Source organism: Balaenoptera physalus (assembly GCF_965194825.1).
Source record: "Balaenoptera physalus genome assembly, chromosome: 13".
In the NCBI taxonomy this organism is placed as follows: domain Eukaryota; kingdom Metazoa; phylum Chordata; class Mammalia; order Artiodactyla; family Balaenopteridae; genus Balaenoptera; species Balaenoptera physalus.
Window position 1 is genome coordinate 100,277,575 of NC_138892.1, and position 25,310 is coordinate 100,302,884.

General features: G+C 34.8%; 1 protein-coding gene across 6 annotated transcripts; it reads left to right on the plus strand.

Annotated features, from left to right (window-relative positions):
* Positions 1-488: 488 nt before the first annotated feature.
* On the plus strand, positions 489-25,310 carry CLEC2B (C-type lectin domain family 2 member B). Of its 6 annotated transcripts, none has more exons than XR_014252433.1 (6): positions 489-8,664; positions 12,644-12,724; positions 18,471-18,640; positions 21,846-21,949; positions 23,000-23,098; positions 24,255-25,310. XR_014252433.1 is itself a non-coding variant. In XM_082420389.1 (6 exons), exons 1-5 carry the CDS (start codon positions 8,565-8,567, stop codon positions 23,062-23,064), a joined length of 564 nt encoding a protein of 187 aa, XP_082276515.1. In that variant the 5' UTR covers positions 496-8,564; the 3' UTR covers positions 23,065-23,098; positions 24,255-25,310. The 6 variants fall into 6 exon arrangements, 3 of the variants coding, with proteins under 3 accessions (XP_082276517.1, XP_082276515.1, XP_082276516.1); XR_014252434.1 differs by lacking the exon at positions 24,255-25,310 and adding an exon at positions 22,337-22,427 and having other exon boundaries at positions 22,956-23,040; XM_082420389.1 differs by having other exon boundaries at positions 496-8,664; positions 22,956-23,098.

Below are 25,310 nucleotides of genomic sequence, written 5' to 3' on the forward strand. Positions count from 1 at the left end.
GGGTGAGATGTGACAGGGTAAGAGAGTGTCATGGACATATATACACTACCAAATGTAAAATAGATAACTAGTGGGAAGCAGCCGCATAGCACAGGGAGATCAGCTCGGTGCTTTGTGACCACCTAGAGGGATGGGATGGGGAGGGTGGGAGGGAGGGAGATGCAAGAGGGAAGAGAAATGGGAACATATTGTATATGTATAACTGATTCACTTTGTTATAAAGCAGAAGCTAACACACCATTGTAAGGCAATTATACTTCAATAAAGATGTTAAAAAAAAAAAAATAATAATAATAATAATAATGTTAGTATCTCTGAGATGAGAAACTGGTTTAGAAAAAAATATTTTAATAAAGACTATCAATACGGTAAAAAAAAAAAAAAAAAAAACAGACAAAGATGTCACAAAAAAAGAAAACTACAGACCAATATCACTGATGAACATAGATGTAAAAATCCTCAACAAAATACTAGCAAACACAAACCAACAGCACATTAAAAGGATCATACACCATGGTCAAGTGGGGTTTATCCCAGGAGTGCAAGGATTCTTCAATATATGCAAATCAATCAATGTGATACACCATATTAACAAACTGAAGGATAAAAAACATGATAATCTCAATAGATGCATAAAAAGCTTTCGACAAAATTCAACACCTATTTATGATAAAAACTTGCCAGAAAATGGGCATAGAGAGAACCTACCTTAACATAATACAGGCCATATATGTCAAACCCACAGCCAACATCATTCTTAAAGGTGAAAACCTGAAACCATTTCTTCTAAGATCAGGAAAAAGACAAGGTTGCCCAGTCTCACTGCTATAATTCAACACAGTTTTGGAAGTTTTAGCCACAGCAATCATAGAAGAAAAAGAAATAAAAGGAATCCAAATCAGGAAAGAAGAAGTAAAACTGTCATGTTTGCAGATGACATGATATTATACTTAGAGAATCCTAAAGATGCTACCAGAAAACTACTAGAGCTAATCAATGAATTTGGTAAAGTAGCAGGATACAAAATTACTGCACAGAAGTCTGTTGTATTCCTATACACTAACAACGAAAAATCTGAAAGAGAAATTAAGGAAACACTCCCATTTACCATTGCAACCAAAAGAATAAAATACCCAGGAATAAACCTACCTAAGGAGACAAAAGACCTGTATGTAGAAAATTATAAGACACTGATAAAAGAAATCAAAGACGATACAAACAGATGGTGAGATATACCATGCTCTTGGATTGGAAGAATCAACATTGTGAAAATGACTATACTACCCAAAGCAATCTACAGATCCAGTGCAACCCCTATCAAACTACCAATGGCATTTTTCACAGAACTAGAACAAAAAATTTCACAATTTGTATGGAAACACAAAAGACCCCGAATAGCCAAAGAAATCTTGAGAAAGACAAACAAAGCTGGAGGAATCAGGCTCCCTGACCTCAGACTATACTACAAAGCTACAGTAATCAAGACAGTATGGTATTGGCACAAAAACACAAATATAGATCAATGGAACAGGATAGAAAGCCCAGAGATAAACCCATGCACATATGGTCACCTTAGCTTTGACAGAGGAGGCAAGAATATACAATGGAGAAAAGACAGCCTCTTCAGTAAGTGGTGCTGGGAAAACTGAACAGCTACATGTAAAAGAATGAAATTAGAACACTTCCTAACACCATACACAAAAATAAACTCAAAATGGATTAAATATAAGGCCAGACACTATAAGACTCTTGGAGGAAAACATAGGCAGAACACACTATGGCATAAATCATAGCAAGATCCTTTTTGACTCACCTCCTAGAGTAATGGAAATAAAAACAAACATAAACAAATGGGACCTAAGGAAACTCAAAAGCTTTTGCACAGCAAAGGAAACCATAAACAGGATGAAAAGACAGCTCTCAGAATGGGAGAAAATATTTGCAAACGAAGCAACTGACAAAGGATGAATCTCCAAAATATACAAGTAGCTCATACAGCTCAATATCAAAAAAACAAACAACCCAATCCAAAAACGGGCAGAAGACCTGAATAGACATTTCTCCAAAGAAGATATACAGACTGCCACAAACACATGAAAGGATGCTCAACATCACTAATCATTAGAGGAATGAAAATCAAAACTACAATGAGGTGTCACCTCACACTCGTCAGAATGGCCATCATCAAAAAATCTACAAACATTAAATGCTGGAGATGGTGTGGAGAAAAGGCAATCCTCTTGCACTGTTGGTGGGAATGTAAATTGATACAGCCTCTATGGAGAACAGTATGGAAGTTCCTTCAAAAGCTAAAAATAGAACTAGCATATGACCCAGCAATCCCACTACTGGGCATATACCCTGAGAAAACCATAATTCAAAAAGAGACATGTACCACAATGTTCATTGCAGCACTAGCTACAATAGCCAGGACATGGAAGCAACCTAAGTGTCCATCAACAGATGAATGGATAAAGAAGATGTGGCACATATATGCAATGGAATATTGCTCAGCCATAAAAAGAAATGAAATTGAGTTATTTGTACTGAGGTGGGTGGACCTAGAGTCTGTCATACAGAGTGAAGTAAGTCAGAAAGAGAAAAACAAATACCATATGCTAACCCATATATATGGAATCTAAAAAAGATATTGTTCTGATGACCCTAGGGGCAGGACAGGAAAAAAGACACAGACGTAGAGAATGGACTTGAGGACATGAAGAGGGGGAAGGGTAACCTGGGACGAAGTGACAGAGTAGCATTGACATATATACACTACCAAATGTAAAATAGATAGCTAGTGGGAAGCAGCTGCATAGCACAGGGAGATCAGCTTAGTGATTTGCGATGACCTAGAGGGGTGGGGTAGGGACGGTGGGAAGGAGGCTCAAGAGGGAGGGGATATGGGGATATATGTATACACATAGCTGATTCACTTTGTTATACAGCAGAAACTAACACAAGATTGTAAACAACTATACTCCAATAAAGATGTTAAAAAAAAATAAAATAATTTATTTTAGAAAGAGTAAATTTAGACACTAGTATGTTGTTTATTAAACTTGTCTATAGAACTTGTAACAGATCTAAAATAAAGACCAAAACCCCAAAAACAACCTTGTCCCAGATACAGCAGCCTCAAGGAGCAAAGATAAATGTTTTCTTTTTTCTTACCCTACCCTCATTCCCAATGGATTATTCTGCCAATCCCATCGATGTTTTGTGAAGATTAAAAAATACAACATGTCTGTATAAAAATGCTTTTAGGGCTGTAAAACACTATATACCACTGCTACTCCCACCATCAGTACTTGTTCTTTACCTTCGAAGTATAACCTACCTCTTCATGTAGATAACACACCCAGATAGTTGCGTCTCTTTCTTATGTTTTGTAGGAGAAATAGTTTATGTAAAAATACTATTTTTGACCTTTTAGTTGAAAGTTACATTCTTATTCTCATGCTACTACTTTGATGGGATTATACATTATACTGTTAGCATTTCTCTGGCATCATGGTTGCAGAATTGTCTTTTTACTGTTGATGCTTACATGAGTCTGAACAATTTATCTTAGACAATTTATGAACGTCTTTTAAAATGCCAGAATATGGTTAATTTTAGCACTTAAAAATATCAAAGATAATTATTCTCCTAAGAGAATAACTCAATTTTAAACTGGAGTGTGAATGAGGGGGAAAATATTCCTACCTTTAGAACTTTTTCTGGATTTGAAGCGATTCTTGAATTCCAGCAGCATATAGCCATCTTTTTTTTCTTTAATTTTTATTGGAGTATAGTGGCTTTACAATATTGTGTTAGTTTCTACTGTACAGCAACGTGAATCAGCTATACATATACATATATCCCCTAATATAACCATCTTCATTCTCCATTTCCTCGAATGTTTTCATGTGATATTACCCAGAAAATGGGAAAAGAAAATGGAGAATAGCCTCAGCCTTGGATATTTCTCCTAGGCACAATGAACCAAAAACTAAAAGGAAGTTCAAAAATAATCAAAATTTACTCAGGCACTGCTGTCTAAAACCACACAGGATATGTTGGTGAATGAAAATGGAAAGACTTGTTCATTTCTGGTTAAAATTCTCTACGGTGCAAGGTAAAGGTGGCTATTTTGTTTGATTCTTTTCAACTACCTCGTTATAAAGTGGCAGATAACTTGGATGAATTATGTTCTAGTGTTTTGTGGAAGGTAGAAATTGTGAGCAGTGAAATTGGATACTTAGCTGAGGAGATATCTAAGCAAAGTGTTGAAGGTCCTGCCTGGTTTGTCCTTACTACTTATAGTAAAATGTGAGAGGAGAGACATAAATTCAGAAATCATTAAGCCAAAAGGAACCAGAAGTTGAGGATTTGGAAAATTCTCAGCCTATCCATATACAGAAAATGAGAAAGCATGCTCTGGAGAAGATACCAAGGGTGTGGCTGGACAACCACGCCATAAAGAGATTATCCATGATGGTAATTAACCATATCATCAGAAGCCAGCGATAGAGGTAGAAATACACCAGCAGAGACACTGCAAGTTTGAAATAAAGGGAGCAGAGGTAGGATGAAATAAAGGAAGGTTCTCAGACTTCTGGGATTCTATGCAGCTATCCAGCTGTGAACATGCTTTATCCTTCAAGAAGATGGTCCTGAAGACAATTTGGAGATCATCAGGGCTACCACTCCCACCCTAGGCCCAGAGCATACAGAAACAAGCAGGGGTGGGGAGCGGGGGACAAGACTTTTTCCTCGTCGATTTCTGAGTGTGAGGCCACCTCCTCAGCTCCAGCAGGCCAGGCTGCCCCCACTCAGAGCCTCAGGGACAAGGCTATCATCAGAGTAGAGGAGGCAGGGCCTCCACCTAAGGCCCTGGGGATGACACTGCTGCCCCGGTGGGTCCGGAGGGCAGAACATCAGGTCAAAGAGAATATTCTTGAGCCTTAAGAGCTAATGGAGTTTGCCTCACTAGGATTTGGATTGGCATGGGACCTATCACACCTTTATTCTTTCTGATTTCTCCCTTTTGGAATGGGAATGTCTATCTCATGTCTATCTTGATCCTCTCCTATCCTTGTATTATGGAGGCGCATAACTTGGATGGTTTCAGTTTCACAGGTACAGAAGAATTTTGCCTTGGGATGAATCACACCTAGAGTCTCACCATACCTGATTTGGCTGAGACTTTGGACTTGGACTTGATGATGGATGGGCTGAGACCCTTGAGGCTGTTGGGATGGGATGGATGTATTTAACAATGAGAAGGACATGAAGTTTGGGAGCCAGAGGATGGAAAATTAAGGACTACATTTTGTCCCCCACCAAATTCATATATTGAAGCCCTAACTTCCAATGTGACTGTATTTGGAAATAGGGTTTTATCAAGATAATTAAGGTTAAGTGAGGACATTGAGTTGGGCCCTAATCTCATAGGATTGGTGTCCTTATTAGTGAAGGATGAGACACCAGAGAGTGTGCTTTCTTTTCCTGCACACAGAAAAAAAGTAATATGAGGATACCGTGAAAATGCAGCCATCTGTAAGCCAGGAAGAGAGATCTCAGCAGACACCTACCATCTGGCACCTCGATCTTGGATTTCCAAGAACTGTGAGAAAATAAGTGTCTATTGTTTAAGCCACAAGGTATTTTGTTACGGCAGCCTGAGAAGACTAATACAAGTTGCTTTAGGGATGGACTGGGGGAATCATTATGATTTATCCTAGTCACAGAATTAAAGAGGTCTTCCTTCTGAGGACCTCACTTCTCTTTCAATAATTGAAGTCCAATCATTAATCATAGCCATTAGTGAAAATTACATTATCTAAACTTAAAGTTAAATAAATCATATTAGAAACAAAGATAATAAAAACACAGAACTCATGAATTTCTGATTATTTTTACTATTATCTATGCATGAAGTTGTTTCCATCTATTATATCTGTATAATAGAAATACTGTGTAGTGGTGTACTACTACACAACTCTTTTCAGTTCTGGTATTCAGTGATGTCACACTGGTAGCTTGAAATCAGCCACATTGGGCATAATTGCATCATAGAAACCGCCCAATATTACCAACCTACCTGAATGTTTACAGTTAAAAAGTCTGACCATATCAAATGTTGCCATTGATGTGGAGTAACTGGAACTGTTCTACATTAATGGTGGGTATAGTACAACTTCTTTGGATAATGTTATATTTTTATAAAGTTAAACATATTTTCATTAAAAAAAAAAGCTTGAGGTAGAATTTATAACCAAAAAACTTGTATTTAATGCATGCAATCTGATGAGGTTGGACATATGCAAACACACATGATACCATCACCACAACCAAGGTGATAGACACAGCCATCACCTCCCAGATCACATGTAAGTGTTATTATCACAAAAAAGAGGGGGAGACACAAATACATATTTTCTATATGACCTAGCAATTCTACTCCTAGATATTTCCTCAAAAGATTAGAAAATATATGTCCACAGAAAGACTTTAACAGATATAGTCATGCCAGTTTAATGTATAATAGCAAAAAATTGGAAACAACTCAATGGGCTAATGATATACAAACTTTCATATATCCATATAATGAAATACCATGCAGAAATAAAAAAGAATGAACTGCTGGTCTGTACAACCATATGGATGAAATTCAAAAACATTATGCTGAGCAAAAGACACCAAACTCACAAAGAATGCAAACTGTGTGTTTCCATTTATGTAAAATTCTAAACCCAGCAAAACTCATCTCCATTGATAGGTTAGGGGCTGCCTGGTTCCATGGAGTAGGGGAATGAACTGCAAAGGTACATCAGGGAACATTCTGAGGAACTGGAAATGTTTTATACTCCGAGTCAAATTTTATATCTTGACCTTCCTCAGGAACAAAAGTAAATTTCACTCAACCATGATAATGCAATCCCTGCACACACAGACCTTGGAGATGTAGTTGTTTTGGTTTCAGACCACTGCAATAAAGATAACATTGCAGTAAAGCAAGTCACACGAATTTTTTGGTTTCCTGGTGCATATAAATGTTATGTTTATACTATATTGTAGTCTACTAAATGTGCAATAGTTATGTCTAAAAAATGTACATACCTTGATTAAATATTTTATTGCTGAAAAATGCTCACCGTCTTCTGACAACACAGGGTTGGCACAAACCTTCAATTTGTAAAAAAAAATGCAGTATCTGCAAAGCACAATAAAACGAGGTATTCCTGTGCTCTCCTATATATGCATTCCTAATAGTCCTAGGGATAGTATGTTTTGGTCATGACTTAGTAGAATATGTTCATTTTTCCTTCCAAATTTGTGTCTTCTTTCTGTCCCCAAATGGAAACAATTTTATCTGTCCTTCCTTCTGCAGTTTACCTTGTACAATTTCACTTTGGGTGACAGAAGTGACCAAAGGTATATATTTGAGACCACCAGAAGAGTTTAATCCTTCACTTCTTATTCTCTTCACGTTTTCTTTCTTTTCTTTCCTTTGTACTCCACTTTCCTCTCTGTTCTTATTTCCTTTTCCCCTCTCAGTGTGCCTGTCAGACAAATGTGGTGTTGATCCCGAAGCAGCCTGTGGGACACCAGCTGCTTTTCTTTAGTTTTCTTCTTAATATAAATACATTTCACCCTCCATATCTGCAGCTTACACACCGGGGATTCAAGCAGCTGCGGATGGGAATCCGTGGATGGAGAATTCCAAGGCGGGCGGGAGAGTAGACTGTAAGGAACTTGAGCATCCCCGGATTTTGGTATCCGCGGCAGGGAGGGGAGGATCTGGACCGAATTCCCCACAGACACCAAGACGACTATATTTACATATATTGAGGGGAAATAGGAAATCATTTCAAAATTCTGATGAGGAGAGATTTGAAAAGGAAACAGTGTCCTGATAACACTAGCATAACAGCATTATCATCTTGAATATTGATAACATTCTGAGTACTTTTTAACTTCCTGTTCCTTTTTCTCTTCTTTTTCTTTGCGTGTGTGCGCGCGCGCGCGCGCACGCACGCATGCGCGCACTGCTGCATATGTTTGTCTTTGACAGAAAAGGCTTCAGTAGCTACTTTAAAGCATAGCTTTCTTCTCTTTAATTTCATCACCTTTGAGATGGTCTTTCTTAGCACATGATAATGAAACCATAACGTCCTAAAGCAGGCCTTTTAATTAATTAGTATTCTTATCTCCCGTGGCTCTGGAAGGACACTAGTTACGTCACTCTCGGGAGAGTTAAAATTCCCCTTGAAGGTTTTTTTTACTGTACGGTTCGGATGAGGATCCTCTGTTGAGGGACTAAGAATATATCAGTTTCTTGCTCTTCAGTATTTAGTGAAGCTTCCTTCCTTTCCGGTAATTGTTTTGTTTTGTGGTTTTTTCACAGGAAGCAAACTTTATCTAGATTATAGTATGACTCAATCTTCATCACATGATTACTTTTCTTTTGCGAGATCAGTTAAAAGCGTGTTTTACTTCAAAGTAGCATAACTCTAGTTTGGAGCTGTGCTGTAAAAACAACTTTTTTTTACATGAATTTAAAACTTTGAAGAGGGATGTTGGATGGTGTGTTATCAAACAACCCGTCAGCTGCTGTGGAGGCAGTGGAGCTGCAAACTGGTAACAGCAGACAAGAAGCTGATAAAAAGACACGAGGTAAGAACATTTTCAGTTGTTCTGAATGAAGGTTTTTTTATTGAAATCATGAAGCATACTGTTAAATAAAAGTTTTGAAGACTTTTTGGGGTTTTGTAGTTTCTTCCATCAAGGCAAAAAAAAATTCTATTTCCAGTTAACTTCACCATAAATAAAAATTTGTAATTGACTATTTTGTCCTTTTAATTCAGATTCACTTTATGGTATCTTAATTGATAATGGATGAAGATTATCCATAATGTAAGACCATTCAAGATTTAATTTCACTTTTACTAAGCATTCAATAAAACCTGTCCTTCAGGAGATGTTAAATATGAACCACAGTCATTCAATGCCTAGAATACATACATGATATGAAATAATTCGCAAATATCTGTAATATTTTAAAAGATTGTTTATGGACCATGAGTGGAGTCAAGATAAACTACTCTTTAGAGGTACTTAATAGCAGAACAATTGTCTCCCTCCTCGACGCTTATCTAAACAATTGCTGGTACCCTAATATTCTTGAGAAATCTCTGGTGATTTTTAAATGGAGAAGGAGAGAAAGTGTACTTAAAAAAAAAAAAAACCTTAGAAAACAATTTGGTAGCACTGGATGTATTAAACAGCAAGTTCAGAGTAGGTAAGATCCAAATTCTAAATCTAACAGGATAATCTTTCAAAGTTATTTCAACAGGGCTCCTTAAATAGGGTGAAGGGTGGGGGGGAAATGAAGCTAAAATGCATTTAATAAAACTCTCTGTGATTTAGTGACTATGGTGAGTTTTAAAATTTGCCGTTTAATTTTGTTTCTGCCTACCAGTGTATGCAACAGTCAAAAATATTTTTGCAGTTCATATTGGAATGCGTAAATACTTTATTCCTCATCTTTTGACAATTTAATAATTCTAAGAGTAGATCAAAGAGGGTTAGGGACAATGGGATCAAATATTAGATGATAATGTGAAAATATCTAAACCAAAAGTTTTAAGAATGCTTTCTATCCGCTCATAAAACCAGTGTTAATTTCTACATTATATATCAATCAACAGTATGAACTTATATATTTTATGTATAAATTATATATATACCACATAAATATGTTACTTAATATTATATAGTATGTATAATATTATCTATAGACATATAATTTGAAATTTTAAACACCATTGAAATAGTAGTTACTTAGAGTGTGATAGAATTCATTTTTTAACTTTTTTGTATTTTTTAAATATTATCTTTTATTCTTTCTATGTATTGGTATTTTATGATTTTTTTCTATAGCTGTAAACTAAGAAAAAAAGGGGATTTTATTTGGTTTTAAATTCATTGGTCACCCTGGATCTTTTCTCTTATCTCTCCTTGGAGAAGATCACAGTCAGAAACTGAGAGAAATTAGTTGTCAGGGAAGATTCTCTATGGGAAAAAATAATTGGAATATTTAGTTGTTTATATTATAACAGGAATGCATGTAGAACTATTTTAGTTACATTGTTAATTCAATAGGTTTTTATTGAGCGGCCCCGGGATATTATCTGTTTTTTTACATTCCTTAGTTGAACACATTATGAACAACTTCTTTGAAATTCATCTTTTAATACTAAATTCATACTGAGGGACCCACAGTTTCTGTTGTTTTTGTTTTTTGGATATTTGTGCAGTGTACAGGTATTGAGGATTGAGTAAAAGAGTAGAAAGAAGAAACTTTAAAAATGAAAGCTGTTTATACTGTGTCAAAAACTAGATTTTAGGGCTCAGGAAGTGGACAGATTAAATAAACATGTAGCAGGTTTAAATATGAACCTGCATATTCAGAAGCGAAATAAATTTCCAGTTCTTTAGATCTTTAAATCAAACTAAATGTCACTCCAAGTCCCCATCTCACTGAGCTGACAGGATAATTAATCTTGGTGGTTTGGTGATACCGAACTGAATGGAGAGTTTCCTCCAGCGTTATATGGAGTTTCTCAGGTATTGTAAGCCCAAAAGCATCAAGAGGGTTTTTAGTCAACACTTTTCACTGATGACTTATGAGAAGATATATCCCAACATCAATAACCCCTTTGGTTCTAGTTCTGCTATTTCTGTGCTAAACTTACAAGGAAAGCCACTCTGTTTGTTTGCCCCATTCATGGCACATGCATCTTTGTTGAGGCTGGTTTATCTGCAGGCAGGATATCTCCATATGCTCCACAAAGATGAATGATCTAGTATCTTGCCAACTTTGAGATAGAAAGAACTCTTATCACCTGTACATGGAAATAAGCATTTCTCATATTGTCAGGATGGGCACCCGCTTCTTTCTTCTTGTGGCTTAGAAGTATTTCGTCTTATTTAAAGCCCTTTATGATTCTCAAAATAGTCCCTTTAATAAGATAGGATTTTTTTTTTTTAATGAAAAGATCACTGATTTCAACAGTCATTCTGGAGAAAAGGATACCAAAAGAGCCAAAGACCTACTTGAAACAGTGAATAGGAATATGTATTTAAAAACTAATTCTGCTTAATACAGCAGTAAATAATCTTCACCTCCTGCACACACAGTAATTAAAATATGGAAAAATGGGAGAGCTAACACAAGAAAAAAAATAATAAAAGCTTTCTTTTATTTAATTCCTGTTATAAACCAGACCTGAAAACATAGCACATAATATCCTTTAATTAAAAAAAAAAAAAAAGAGAGAGAGTTATTTAACGGTCAAGGTCTCTTAAGGTTTGGGTTCTGAAGTCCCAGAGTATCACTTCTACCGCATTCTCTTGGTCAAAGCGAGACACAAGACCAGTTCAAATTCATATTCATATTCACAAGACCAGTTCAAGTGTTGGGAAATACCTCTTGGTGTGAGAAGTAGCAAGATCGTATGTCAAAGGGGTGGTGGACCCAGAAAGACCTGATTCTTTGGGGGCCACTTTTAACAATTTGCCACAGATGGGAAGAACAGCAAAGTGTTAACAGAAAACATTAGAACTTAAAACAATGGGCACAAGATGATTGTACTCATTTAAAATTATGTGTATGTGGGAGGGAGGTTATATGTGTAAAAATGGATTAAAGAGATATATGGGTGGAAGGATGTTAGTTAATCCAAATGATAATGCTGGCTATCTCTACGCAGTGTAAATTGAGATCTATTTTAAGTTTCATTTCTTTTATACATCTACTAAGGAAAGAATTTGTTCAATAAAAAAAAACTAGTTCTTCACTAGGTGAAAAAGACAGGAAGAATCAATGTTCTCAATAAGTTTATAGTCTATCTTAAAGTATCTTCTATAATTTTTTACATTTCACGAAGTTTTACATTAAGGATAAATACTTTAATCATATGAAATTAAAAAATGTTTCATTTCAAAAAACTTACACACCGTATTTTTTTTCCTGAATGGATACTAGTAAAAGAAAAACAATTCCTCACCAGAGATTTATTCTGTTCTATCAGATTTGCAGATCAGAGAATACAGGACTAGAAAAACAACAACAACAGAAACATGTCCAAGTTCCCTTTGCTTGTTTGTGGCAAAAACCTCAATTCTAAATTTTTTTGATTATTCTGTGACCTTTCAAATATACTGTGTTGTCTATCCTTTAAAATAAACTTTTCATTAAGTAGAAAGTAGATTTTCTTAGAAATATTCAAGGAACGTTAGGATATCCTAATATTTTACCATAGAAGAAGGGTATTGAAGGCCTGAGGGTGGCTTCAGGCCTGAGGAAATTCTACCCGAAAAAGTCATCTATATTTGATTCCTTGGACTGTGGCAGTAAAATCCATAATAACATCTGGATTGGATATAAGGATGTCCTGAGAAATTTCAGCCAAAAGAAAAAACCAGGGTTTTTTCATATGGCAAACAGAAAAGTACATTTTGTGTCATCTCCTTGTGAAATATCAGAATAAATTGCCTAAAGAAGTTTGTAAGGTATGGTTTTGAATGCAAATTTAGTCTTTCTTTTACCTGTTTCTTAATCTAAGTGTTTTTTTGTTTTGTTTTGTTTCAGGTGTTACAAACAAGTGTATGCTGTTCCTTTGTATTTTATTAGCAATATCTATAGTTGCTAATATTTTACTTCTTATCTTAGGTGAGTAAATTACATCCTTTATTTCTTCACTTATATTTTTCATTTTCAGAGCTTCCTATTGTATGATCCTTTTCCTTTCTGCCTCAATCATAATATTTTCTCATTATTCTCACTCCCTTCCCATTATTCATGATATATTTAAGGAGTATCAATGAATGAATTTTTATGAATTACACGACCTACGTAAGACATGGGGAGACGTAAAAATGATTATGACAAAATCATTCAGCCTGATAATCTCGCATTCCATTCAACATTCCCATGCCAGTGGTAATCACTATTTTAACTTCTGTTGCCAAAAGTTAGTTTTGCCCGTTTAAAAATTTTTATGTAAATAAAATGGCAATTTTCGTGAATCCTTAGCCTGTTGCTTCTTTTGTCCCACATTATACTTGTGTGATTCTTCCAAGTCATAACTAGTAAAAGTTCACTGACTCGTTGTTATAGAAGAGGGTTGGAAAATTTTTTACGTAAAGGGGCAGATAGTAATAATTTAGGCTTTGCTAGCCATGTGATCTCTGTTGCCACTACTCAACTCTGTATTTGTAGTGCAAAAAAAGCCACAGAAAATACATAAACAATTGAGCATGCCTGTGTTTCAATAAATTTGAACATGAAAATTTGAATATTACATAATTTTTGTGTGTCACAACACATTATTTCTCTTGATTATTTTTATATTTTAATTATTTTTAAATAATTAAGATTTTATTTTGATTATTTTAGAATGTAAAAACATTTTTAGCTCTGAATTTGGCCTCATGTTGTGGTTCACAGATCCTTGCTATAGTGTATTTCATGCTTTTTATTGATTTATTAATCATTCTACTTTTGATGGACATTTGGATTGTGCCATATTTTGACTACTGCTAATTGCGTTGCTTTGAACATCCTTATATTTTTAGTCTTTTAGTGAATAGTGGATATTATTTGGGATATATTTATGAGAAGGATTATTAAACCACAGAGTATGCATAGGTCAGTTTTTGTAGATAATACCATAGATAGTAGATAATCCAACCAAAAGTGTATGCAGATGCCAGTTGCTCAAGATACCTGTCAACACTTTGTTGTCAGTTTTACCCATTTTAGCCATTCTGATGAGTGTGCGTTGGTGCCTTTGTTGGTACCTGTTGTGACTTTAACTGACATTTTCTTGATGACCAATACTGTTAAGCTCCTTTTCACATTTACTGCTCATTTAATTACAATATTTTGTGAAGAGCTATCCTTGCCTTGTACCTGATTCTAGAGGGAAAACATCCAATTTCTCACCATTAAGTAAGAAATTAGCTGTGGGTTTTTTTGTAAATATTCTTTATCAAGTTGGGATAGTTCCCCTCTACTCCTAGTTCACTGAGAATTTTTGCCATGAATGAATGTTAGGTTTTTCAGATGCTTATATTGATATGATCATGTGATTTTTCTTTTTTTAGCCTGTTGATGTAATGGATTACATTAATTGATTTTCAAATGTTGAACCAGCCTTACAGACCTGGGATAAATCCCACTTTTTCATGGTGTATAATTCTTTTTGTGCACTGTTGAATTCAATTTACTAATATTTTGTTAAGAATTTTTGCATCTATGTTCATGAGAGATACTGGTCTGTAGTTTTCTTTTCTTGTAATGTCTTTGGTTTTGTTGTTAAGATAATGCTGACCTCATGAAATGAGTTAAGAAGTATTCCCTCTGATTTTATCCTCTAAAAGAGATTGTAGAGAATCGGTATAATTTCTTCCTTAATTGTTTGGTAGGATTCCCCAGTGAACATATCTGGGCCTGCTCCTTTCTGTTTTTTAGGACATTACTGATTATTAAGTCAGTAATTATTCTTTAATAGATATAAGCCTATTCACATTGTTTATTTCTTCTTTTGTGAGTTTTGGAAGATTGTATCTTTCAAGGAGTTGGTCCATTTCATATAAGTTATTAAACTTGAGGGCATTAACTTGTTCATAGTATTCCTTTATTATCTTCCGTGGCATCTGTAGTGATGTCCTCTCTTCCATTTCTGATATTAATTTGTGTCTTCTCTCCTTTATTTTCTAAGTTAACTTGGCTAGAGGCTTACTGATTTTATTGTTCTTTGCAAAGAACTGGCTTTTGATTTTGTTGATTTTCTCTATTAATTTCCCATTTTCAATTTAATTGCTTTTTGCTTTGATTCTTATTATTTCTTTTCTGTTTTCCTTGGGTTTAATTTTCTCTTCTTTTACTAGTTTCCTAAGGAGAGAATGTAGATTATTGATTTTAGACCTTTCTTCTTTTCTAATGTATGAATTCAATGCTATATATTTTTCTCTAAGGACTGCTTTTGCTGCATGCCCAAAATTTTGATAAGTTGTGTTTTCATGTTCATTTAGTTCAAATTGCTTTTAAATTTCTCTATATTCCTTCTTTGACCCATGTGTTATTTAGAAGTATGTTGTTTCATCTCTACATATTTTGGGATTTTCCAATTATCTTTGTTATTTATTTCTATTTTAATTCCACTGTAATCTGAAAACAGAATTAATATGATTTTTCTTTTGATTTCGTTAAGGTGTGTTTTATATTAACTCTTAATTTTAATATTTTATCTTTATTTTCATTTGTATGTTTATGTAAACATTCAGATTATCTGCAAATAATAATGATTTTATTTATTAGGTTGAAATCTTTATATCTTTTTATATATTTGTATTGCCTTATTTTACTGGCTAGTACTTTCAGTAAAAAGTTGAGGAGAAGTACTGAGAACTTGCATCCTTATCTCATTCTTAATATACATGAGAAAGTTTTAAATATTTCTCTATTATGAATGATTATTTATCAATATTCTTAATCAAATAAAGGGAGTTTCCTTTAATTCCTAGATAGCTAAAAGGTTTTATTCTGAAAGGGCATAGAATGTTATCAAGTGCTATTGAGATATACTTAGTTTGTCTTTTTTTTCTGTTAATGTGTTGAATTACACAGACTTTTTAAAAACGTTAAACTAAACCTTCCTGTCTGGAATAAACTCAATTTGATGACAAAATATTAACCTTTTTAGCACTCTTGAATTAAACTGGCTAATATTTTGTTTAAGATAATATGCACATATGTTCATACAAGCCTGAACTATAATTTCTCATTTTTATAATAGTATTGTCAGGTATTGATATTAAGACTATGCTGGCCTCTAAAACTGAGTTGTAAAGGATTCTCTCCTACTCCGTTTTCTGAAAAAGGTTGTGTAATATTGTTGTTATGTCTTACCTAAATGATTAGAAGTATTCACAATTGAAGCCACCTGGACTGAGAGATTTCTTTGTGTAGAATTTTTTTAATGAAAGGTTTAATTTCTTTACTAGATAGAGTATTTATTCACATTTACCTTTCATTTGTCAGTTGTGCTAAGTTTTGTTGTTCAGAAATTTCTTTTCTTTTTTATTCCTAGTATTGCTAATTCATTTATTTCCCTTTAAAAAGATTTTTTTCTTTTATTAGTTTTCCTAGTGTTCTATCTATTCTAGATGATTCAAAAAGCCAATGAGTTCCTTGCTTTTTTTGTTTTACATTAATTTATATTCAACTGATTTCTCATCTTATTTTTTTAATGGAGTCTTTCTACTTTGGTTTTAATTTATCACTCTTACTAACTTTTCGAGATAGCTAATTTTCTTTTTAAAGTCTCCCTTTTTTTAAAAACATAAATTTAAGCCAATAAATTTTCTTCTAAGATTTAAGGAAATGTGTTGTGTTCCACAAGTTTAGGGGAATTCCCTGGTGGTCCAGTGGTTAGGATTCCATGCTTCCATTGCTGAGGGTCCAGGTTCAATCCCTGGTCAGGGAATTAAGGTCCCACAAGCCACACAGTGCAGCCAAAAAAAAAAAAGAGCAAGGCCCACAAGCTTAGTTGTAGCCATAATTTTTGGTATTTTATGTATATATATGTATACCATATATCACATATATCACCAAAATATATGTAATTAACTTCAGTTCAAAATATATATATTTTTTAATTAATTAATTAATTAATTAATTTTGGGGGGCTGTGTTGGGTCTTCGTTTCTGTGCGAGGGCTTTCTCTAGTTGTGGCAAGCGGGGGCCACTCTTCATCGCGGTGCGCGGGCCTCTCACTATCGCGGCCTCTCTTGTTGCGGAGCACAGGCTCCAGACGCGCAGGCTCAGTAGTTGTGGCTCACGGGCCTAGTTGCTCTGCGGCATGTGGGATCTTCCCAGACCAGGGCTCGAACCCGTGTCCCCTGCATTGGCAGGCAGATTCTCAACCACTGCGCCACCAGGGAAGCCTCTAAATATATTTTGTTTCCCAAGATTTCTTTTTCTTCTTTGATTTATGAGTTATTTAACATTGCATTTCTTAATTTACAGACTTTGGTGATTTTTTTATTTTATTTTTTTATTGATATATGGCTCAATTCTACTGCAGTCAGGTGGCACACAGTAAATGTTTTCAATCTTTAAAATTTGTTGTTACAACTTTATTGTCCCACATTTTAGTAAATATTTCATATGCACTTTCAAAAATGTATATTCAGTAGTTGTTGCATGTAGCCCTCTATGTATGTCAACTGACTTAATTTTGTTAATCATGGTGTTCAGATGTTATTATCCTTACACATTTTGCCCATTGTTATATCAGTAATTAAGAGAAGGGTGCCTAAAATGTTTACCTTCTACAGGTATTTGGCATCAGGTGACTGCAAGTGATCATGTAACTAATTGTTTTACTTCTGTGCACCATAGACCGCCAGTATCCCATTTACAACTGGTGACTGGGTCAGTGCCTTTAATGTAAATCACATTGGAAAACCAATAGCATACCTCATCCTTAAGGTTCTGTTCCTTTAGAATCACTTTTAGTACCAAGAACTGATTTAGTCTGGGTGTGTTCAGAAAAATAGACAGTACAGATACTACAAGAATACAAATTTTATTTCTACTATTTCTATAGATTTCAAAAGGATCTCCACAATAAGGCAAGTTACCATGGAATAGGACTTTAACATAAGAATTATGCATAACACCACTGGAGCTGGGGAATGATGGTCTGGAAGGCCACAAAGCTGAAGAAGAAATAGTCACTAATGATTTTGGCTTAAAGCACTAATGTGTTTGGAGAACCCACAGATTAGAGGAAGCTAACACATCTAGATGCCAAGACTACAAAAGGGAAACTCATGAAAAGGCCTGTGAACTTCCTGTGTCCAGCATTTCCAAGAATAATGGCTTCTGCTTTATTTCCATCTTCTAAATTTCATATGGGTTCTTTTTATTGGTTAACCCAGAACCACACAGTGATGGTGGTACCTAGCTGACAACAGGAAACCCAATACATATCTTGTTATTGTTTTATTATTTTCATTGCTTTCTTAGAGATTAAAACCTGTGCCCTAATTTATAACAGTCTAATATAAATTAGTGTTTTTATTACCACCAGATAATGCTAGGATTTCATTGTATTTCATTTACCCAGAAATGACGAAAGGGACTTAACACAAGTGAAATGACACTGCTCTAGGAAAGCCTATATATCACTGAGTTTGGAGTTGAAAGCAATGTGAGTGTCCTGTCACATTCTGGACTGCTGTCATTTAACCTAACATGAAGTTTGTTTTTCAACTTGTTATGGGATAGATATGCAATTCTGGCCATGATCATAATATTTTACATCACAATCCTGTCTTCATTCAATGATCTCAAAACACAGTGGCATATTATTTCATCTGATTCTTAAGATATGTATTTATCTCAGTTACAGTTATAAAAGATCCGGGTGCTCAGTATTTTTGCCCAGATAATTGGATTGGTTTCCAAGATAAATGCTATTATTTTTCTAAAGAAGAAGGAGATTGGAATTCAAGTGCATATAACTGTTTGTCTCAAAATGCTGACCTAGTTATGATTGACACTATAGAAGAAAAGGTAAGTAATTTAATATGTATTCCTTATCAATTATATTGAGTAGCGATATTAGAAATATTCAGATTCCATTATGGTCTTTAAAACTTTTCAAACATGCCTGTCTTTAGATGCACAATATTGCAGATGTTCAGAACATGCCATAGGAGATACAGCTGAAAAACTTAGTGATATCTTGTTTGGATAGTATAAGACTCACATCAAGTAGTAGACTTGATAGCTAACTTTTACATTTTAAGGAATACAAATAGAAGAGCTTGATACTATTTGGAAACCTTTTAAAAGCCACAAAGAGAAAGGATGGAATTCTCCATTTCACTCTCTTTGTGGAAACTTCCTCTGACCTCTCAGTCTTGCTTTGCTGTCTTTCTCTGAGGTCTCATGGCAGCCTCCGTCAGAGCGTTCACTACCAGTGATGCAATAGGTGCAATTGAAAGTTTCCCCCTAGGCTGAAGTATGAGTTTCCAGTGAGCAGACACCATATTTTATTTGAAATTGTATCCATTGCTGTAGCGTAAAAGCAGGTACAAGTTAAAAGGTGGCACAGTGGTTAAGAATCCGCCTGCCATTGCAGGGGACATGGGTTCGAGCCCTGGTCTGGGAAGATCCCACGTGCCGCGGAGCAACTAAGCCCGTGTGCCACAACTACTGAGCCTGCGCTCTAGAGCCCGCAAGCCACAACTACTGAGCCCACGTGCCACAACTACTGAAGCCCACTTGCCTAGAGCCCGTGCTCCGCAACAAGAGAAGCCACTGCAATGAGAAGCCCGCGCACCGCAACGAAGAGTAGCCCCTGCTCGCCGCAACTAGAGAAAGCCCGTGGGCAGCAACAAAGACCCAACGCAGCCAAAAACAAACAAATAAATAAATAAATAAATAAATAAATAAATAAATAAAAATTTTAAAAAAAAAAGCTTAATGGATCTTTGTTCAATAAATACTGATTTACGGAAAAATTCTGTTAAGTCAAGAGAATCTCCAAGATCTTTAACAAGTGTGAGACTCTCTTATGCAGCAAGCGTATGTTTTTACTTTTGTTTCATCTCTTTAAAAGTAAAGGGTCAATTTGAGAGGTAATTAACTTAATTAAAATTTCTGTGTATGTGAATAAAAGTTGTGTGTGTGTGCAATTAAGATGTGTTTAAATGTAAAGCAGCACAGCATAGCAGTCAACATTGTTAAAAGAGAATTGTGTATTACTTTTAGGGTGAACAAAGTATAGTTATGCAATATGCCTGAAGACTGGTTCAAATTTAAATAGATACAAACTATGCTGGGGCAATTTATAGATCAGTGTAAGGAAACTAAACTATTTTGGAAGGAAGAAAAGACGTAGAAACCTGAATAAAATGTGAAAAACTAGGTATGTTAAGAGTAGACACACCAAATCAAGAAGTAAGATGCAGGTTTAATTTAATATAAAGAGCTTCCGTAGTGAATAGTTTCACTGCTGAATTTTGTAAGACTCTTGAAATGAACATTCTGAAAAACCCTTAGACAGCCCTTACAGTTCTTCTTGGGGAAAAAGGCTAAATTAGCAGCAAGATGAAAAAAATAATGAGTAACAAACAAAATGAGGTCTTTACCGCATATGGTATTGTGAAGGAGTGGTAAAAGTAACGTATAAAAGAATTTTAAAGGACTGTTTACTTTAAATAGTTTAAGTAAAATATTATATATGTTTATTTAAACTGTGAAATATTTTTCTAGTTAAAATGAGGTGAAGCTTGTTTCATGAAATTTTCCCCTATTTATTTGCACCTATTTAGAATTACCTTGTCTTTTTAACAAGCAGCTACATGAGCTACCCTTTACTGAGCAAATAATGTTCAACATTTTTCATAGGACAGGCTTTAGGAAATACACCTCCCAGTTCCCTGTCACCAAGACCACAGCTACTGAACTTCATCCAGTTTTCCCAAAATCCAGTAATGTATATCCTGTTGGTTTCCAATACATATATCGTGCCTTACATTTTTTTCTGCCTTAAAACAAGCTCTTTCCTAAGCCTAGAATAGGAATTGTCCTTTTCTCCCTGGATTTCTGTGTTTATCATGGAATCTTCTACTCTTCCCCTCCAGATCCACCTCTTAGAGCACATCCTATGTGAAAGTCCCCCATAAAGACCCAGATGCTTCTTGCCGTAAACTAAAATTTCACTTTGCGTTTATTATACTCATAATCTTCTCATCTAATAGAATATTTTCTAACTCTAAGTTTACATAAATTTCCTCACTATACATGAAACCATGAATCCAGGGACACTGTTTTCTTAATCTGTTCTGTTGTAAACCCATAGTTTAGACCAGTGAATTGAATTTTTTTCAAATAAATTCATGAAATGCTACAGAAGATGGTATATTAAAATACCAAAGGTTATCAGTGTAACTGTTATCAGGTAGAAATGGACCATAGTGTTGTGATCTGTCATAATTCCCTTATATTTATATAAAACTGAAACATAGAGTGATACAATGTCAAACTTACAGTTTCCCAGCTACTTAGTAGCAGGGTAGACTCAGTGATTTTCTGTGTATAACATAATTCTATGGCAACAAAGGCTGTAAGGTAGGAAAAAATTTCAACATTGAATGAATATGGAGAAATATCAGGAAAATTAAATTTTTCCCTCAATGATGTCTTTGGAAATCTAAATATTTTGCAAAAAAATGAAATTTGAGAATTAGATTCTAAAGGAACTGGATGCATGAGGGGTGTGTGTGTATGTGAGTGCGTGTGCACGAGTGTGTGTGAGCATGTGCCCTCGTGTGTATGCATGTGTGTGCACATGTGATAGTTTGGGAGAAAAGTTGAAGTAAAGTATTACATTATTTTCTGAGAAGTGAAAAATACATTGTAATAAATATATGATGATTACGAAGGCTGTGTAAGAACTCCGTTGAAAGTCTAGCTTTCCAGGAGTTTACAGTTTAAAAATCCTGGAGAAATAGATTTCCATACTGAATATTTATCAATTTGGAATCAAAAGAGCCTTAAAGAAACTTTCTCTCACATCTTTGTTTCAGGAATGAGAAAACTGAGTGTCAGAGGGTAAAATACTTCTTCACAATCGCATAGCTATTTTCTGGTGAAAGCAAGAGTTGAAACTTTGTCACCTTACTCTTCACAACCTGCACAGCCAGAGGGACACAATAGGTTGTATTGAAAACTGACAAGTAAAATTCTGAATTTTGTCTTGTCTCTAAAGGATTTTCTTAGGCGATACAAGTGTGCTTCTGATCACTGGATTTGGCGAGACATGACCAAAGATCAAACAGGACAATGGGTGAATGGAAGCATAGTTAATAACTGGTGAGTTTCTTTCTTTCTGGGATTATTTAGATTTAGGTAGTGCAGACTGCTCTAGAACCTGTACATTAGCTATATTGCTCTAGCGCCCACGATTTGTTTGCATGTTGGAAAAATGGAGCAGGGAAGATTGTGTCATGTACTGAGAGTAGTTTCGAGAGTCAGCCAGAGAGGTTGGAAATCAAGATGTAAGGGGAAATACCTCTTAGTTGGTTAGTTTGAAAATAAAGACCTGAGATTCACATACACAGTAAAAATAAACTTTTGCTTGATTTTAACCTGTTTTCTCTGATTATATATCTATTCTGCGAGCTTCATGCTACCTGTTTGCTGACAGCTTTTACAGTGTAAGTTAAACTTGTTTATTTTAACCTGCTTTTATTTGCACAGATATTGCAATTTATCCTGGACTTCACACCTTCCATTTTACAATATGGAAAATGGGACCTAAAAGACTGAGTTCACTGCACTCATGACCCCGGTATAACCACCCTAAATGGTGACTGCCAACCACCTTGCCACTTAATTTATGTTAGAATTTCCCAATAGCAATACCACTGACAGTTTGGACTGAATCATTCCTTGCTATGTGGAGGGAGCACTTTCTTGTGCATCGTAGGATGTTGGCAGCTTCTCTGTCCTCTACCCACGAGACAGTAGGAATTCCCCCTACCCTCCTCCACTTGTTACAACCAAAAATGCCTTCAGATATTTCCAAGTTCCCTTACAGGGGCGTGGAAGGCAAACTCACCCCAGGGTTAAGAACCATTGGTTTCTACAAACTGGTGGCTCTACTCCTGACATGTAACTTCATGTCAGTTTAACAAATATAAATTCTTGGAAGGGAGATTCTTATGGTCCAATTTGGTACAGATATCTTAACCCTAGCAAGAAAGGACAGCATACTTTTTCAGAACTCTAGACAGATAATATTTTTAAAAAGGTGTCATTGAGCAAGGGAGAAATCACAGGACTCCCTAATACACAGTGTTTAATTCCTTTATTGTAGGTTTAATATGACAGGGAATGAAATATGTTTTTATCTTAATGAAGATGGTGTTGCAAAAGCTAGATGCTACACAGAAAGAAAATGGATTTGCAGGAAAAGAATGCACTGAGTAAATGTTTCTGGTAATGGACTTACAGCCATGGGTAAGATGGTTTTAATATTTATCAACTTTTCTCTCCTTCTGTTGAACTTTCAGTATTTCGCTGCTTTAATATTATAGCCTGATGATACATCTTGATGATTATTAAAGTAATTTCCTTATTATTTTTCTACTTTTCAAATGGCCTGGATCTTTGCTTTTCTATATCAACTTTAGAAGAATCTTGTAATTTCACAGAATCTATAGGTTAATTTTGGGAGTGTTGTATTTATATATTATTTTCTTATTCATTTACAATGTATATCTTTTACTAACTTTTGCCTTATATAACTTACAATTTTTCTAAACAGTTACTGCATATTATTTATTACCTGTGTCCCTATTATATGTATCTAATGCTTTTGCTGGTGCAATTATGTAATTTTATTATCTTTTAAAATAGTTGTTTTTTAGAAATGTAACAGTTTGGGATATTCTTGTCCTCTTCAACATACATCCTGAAAATTCATAATTTTCTAATAATTTGTGGATTCATTTAAATACTATAAAACATAACATCTAGTAATAACAGTTTTATTTTTCCTGTATTAAAAAATTACTTATTTCTTGTCTAATTAAAATGGGTAGGACTGCCAGGACAATACTGATGGTAAACATTGTTCCACATTTTAAAGAAAATGCTTCTGACATTTACACATTAGTCATGTTGTATCTAGTTTTTTATACCCTTTTTTTTAAAGTTAAGGCAGTTCTTTTCTATTTCTGTTTGTTAAGAGATTTTTTTTTATAGGTAAAGATTTTTAATTTTCTTGTATGCTTTTGTTTTCTGCATCTATTTTGATGGTCTCCTGGTTTCTATTCCTTAATCTTTTAATGTAGTGAATGACATTTATAATTTTTTAATGTTACAGAATTACTTTGCATTCCTAGATAAAATTCAATTTAGTCATGATGTGATATCATATTTATTCTACATAGATTCACTTGATATTTATTTTTTCATATTCTTACATCTAAATTCATGAGTGTGGTTGCCATAAAATTTTCCTTAGGAAAGCGGGGCTTATGGTTTAAATAATTCAATGAAGACATGGTTGGAAAATGTGTTGCTTTACAATTATGCCATGAAATTGTGCATGATAAATTTCCTATGTCTCAAAAATTAACTATTGGTCACATTTTCTGCATATTTTTATTAGATTTGCACTTGTGATCTTCAGTGAAGAAAAGTAACAACCTTTGAGAGAGCCGCTAGAAAAGAGTATTCATGGACATCTTGATGTAATTACACGAGCATTAAAGAATGGTGCTGAAGAGCTGCAACCTCTAGAAGATTCATATTGTTTCAATGAAAACAAACTTCTAATTTTCTCATGGTATGAGAAATGAAATTAGGAAAGACACATTAGAAAATAAGGAAGGCATATATTGTCCCCGGCTCTGAACAGGAAGAAATACCACCTGAACACTATAAACAATCTGCATGCACCTTCACTGGACAATAAGCCAATATATAACCAATATTTATTGATAAATAATAATACTCCTTATGGGCTTATGAATTCTGTAATGCACTTTAACCAAAGTGTTTGTTTAAACAGAGATGTTGTCATAAATGTTTGCCCAGGTTCTCAGACCCAGGGGCAAGTCTTTACAAGACCGAATATCTAGCAATCCGTAATTACACAGGGTCTTTGCAGTTGAGGGTAAATTATAATTTTATTCAGTTTGTTTAATATTTATGAATATTTAATATGAAAAACTACATGATCTATCCCAGGTGATAGAAGTAATTTTTGTGAACTTCTAGTTATGTATAGGTTCAATAAAATTCCTCTTCTTCTCTCTTATGGGTTGAATTATGAGCCTAAAAGGTCGTGTTGAAATTCTAACCCCCAGGACCTCCGACTGTGGCCTTATTTGGAAATTATAAATGTGGCAAAGGTAATAGTTGATATAAAATCATTCCTACGGGCCCCAATCTCTTTAGCTTTAGTGGTGTTATAAAAAGAGGAAATTTGGATTCAGTGACAGACTCTAAAAAAGGGAAGACTATGTGAAGACAAAAGGAAAAGACAGCCATGTGACTGAAATGATTACCTATAAGCCAAGGAATGCTAAGGATTGCCAACAACTACCAGAAGCGAGAAGAGCTTCTCCTAGATCAGTCTGAGAGAGCATGACCCAGAAGGCATACTGATGTTGGGTCTTCCAGTCTGCAGTACTGTGAGACAATAAATGTCTGTTGTTTTAAA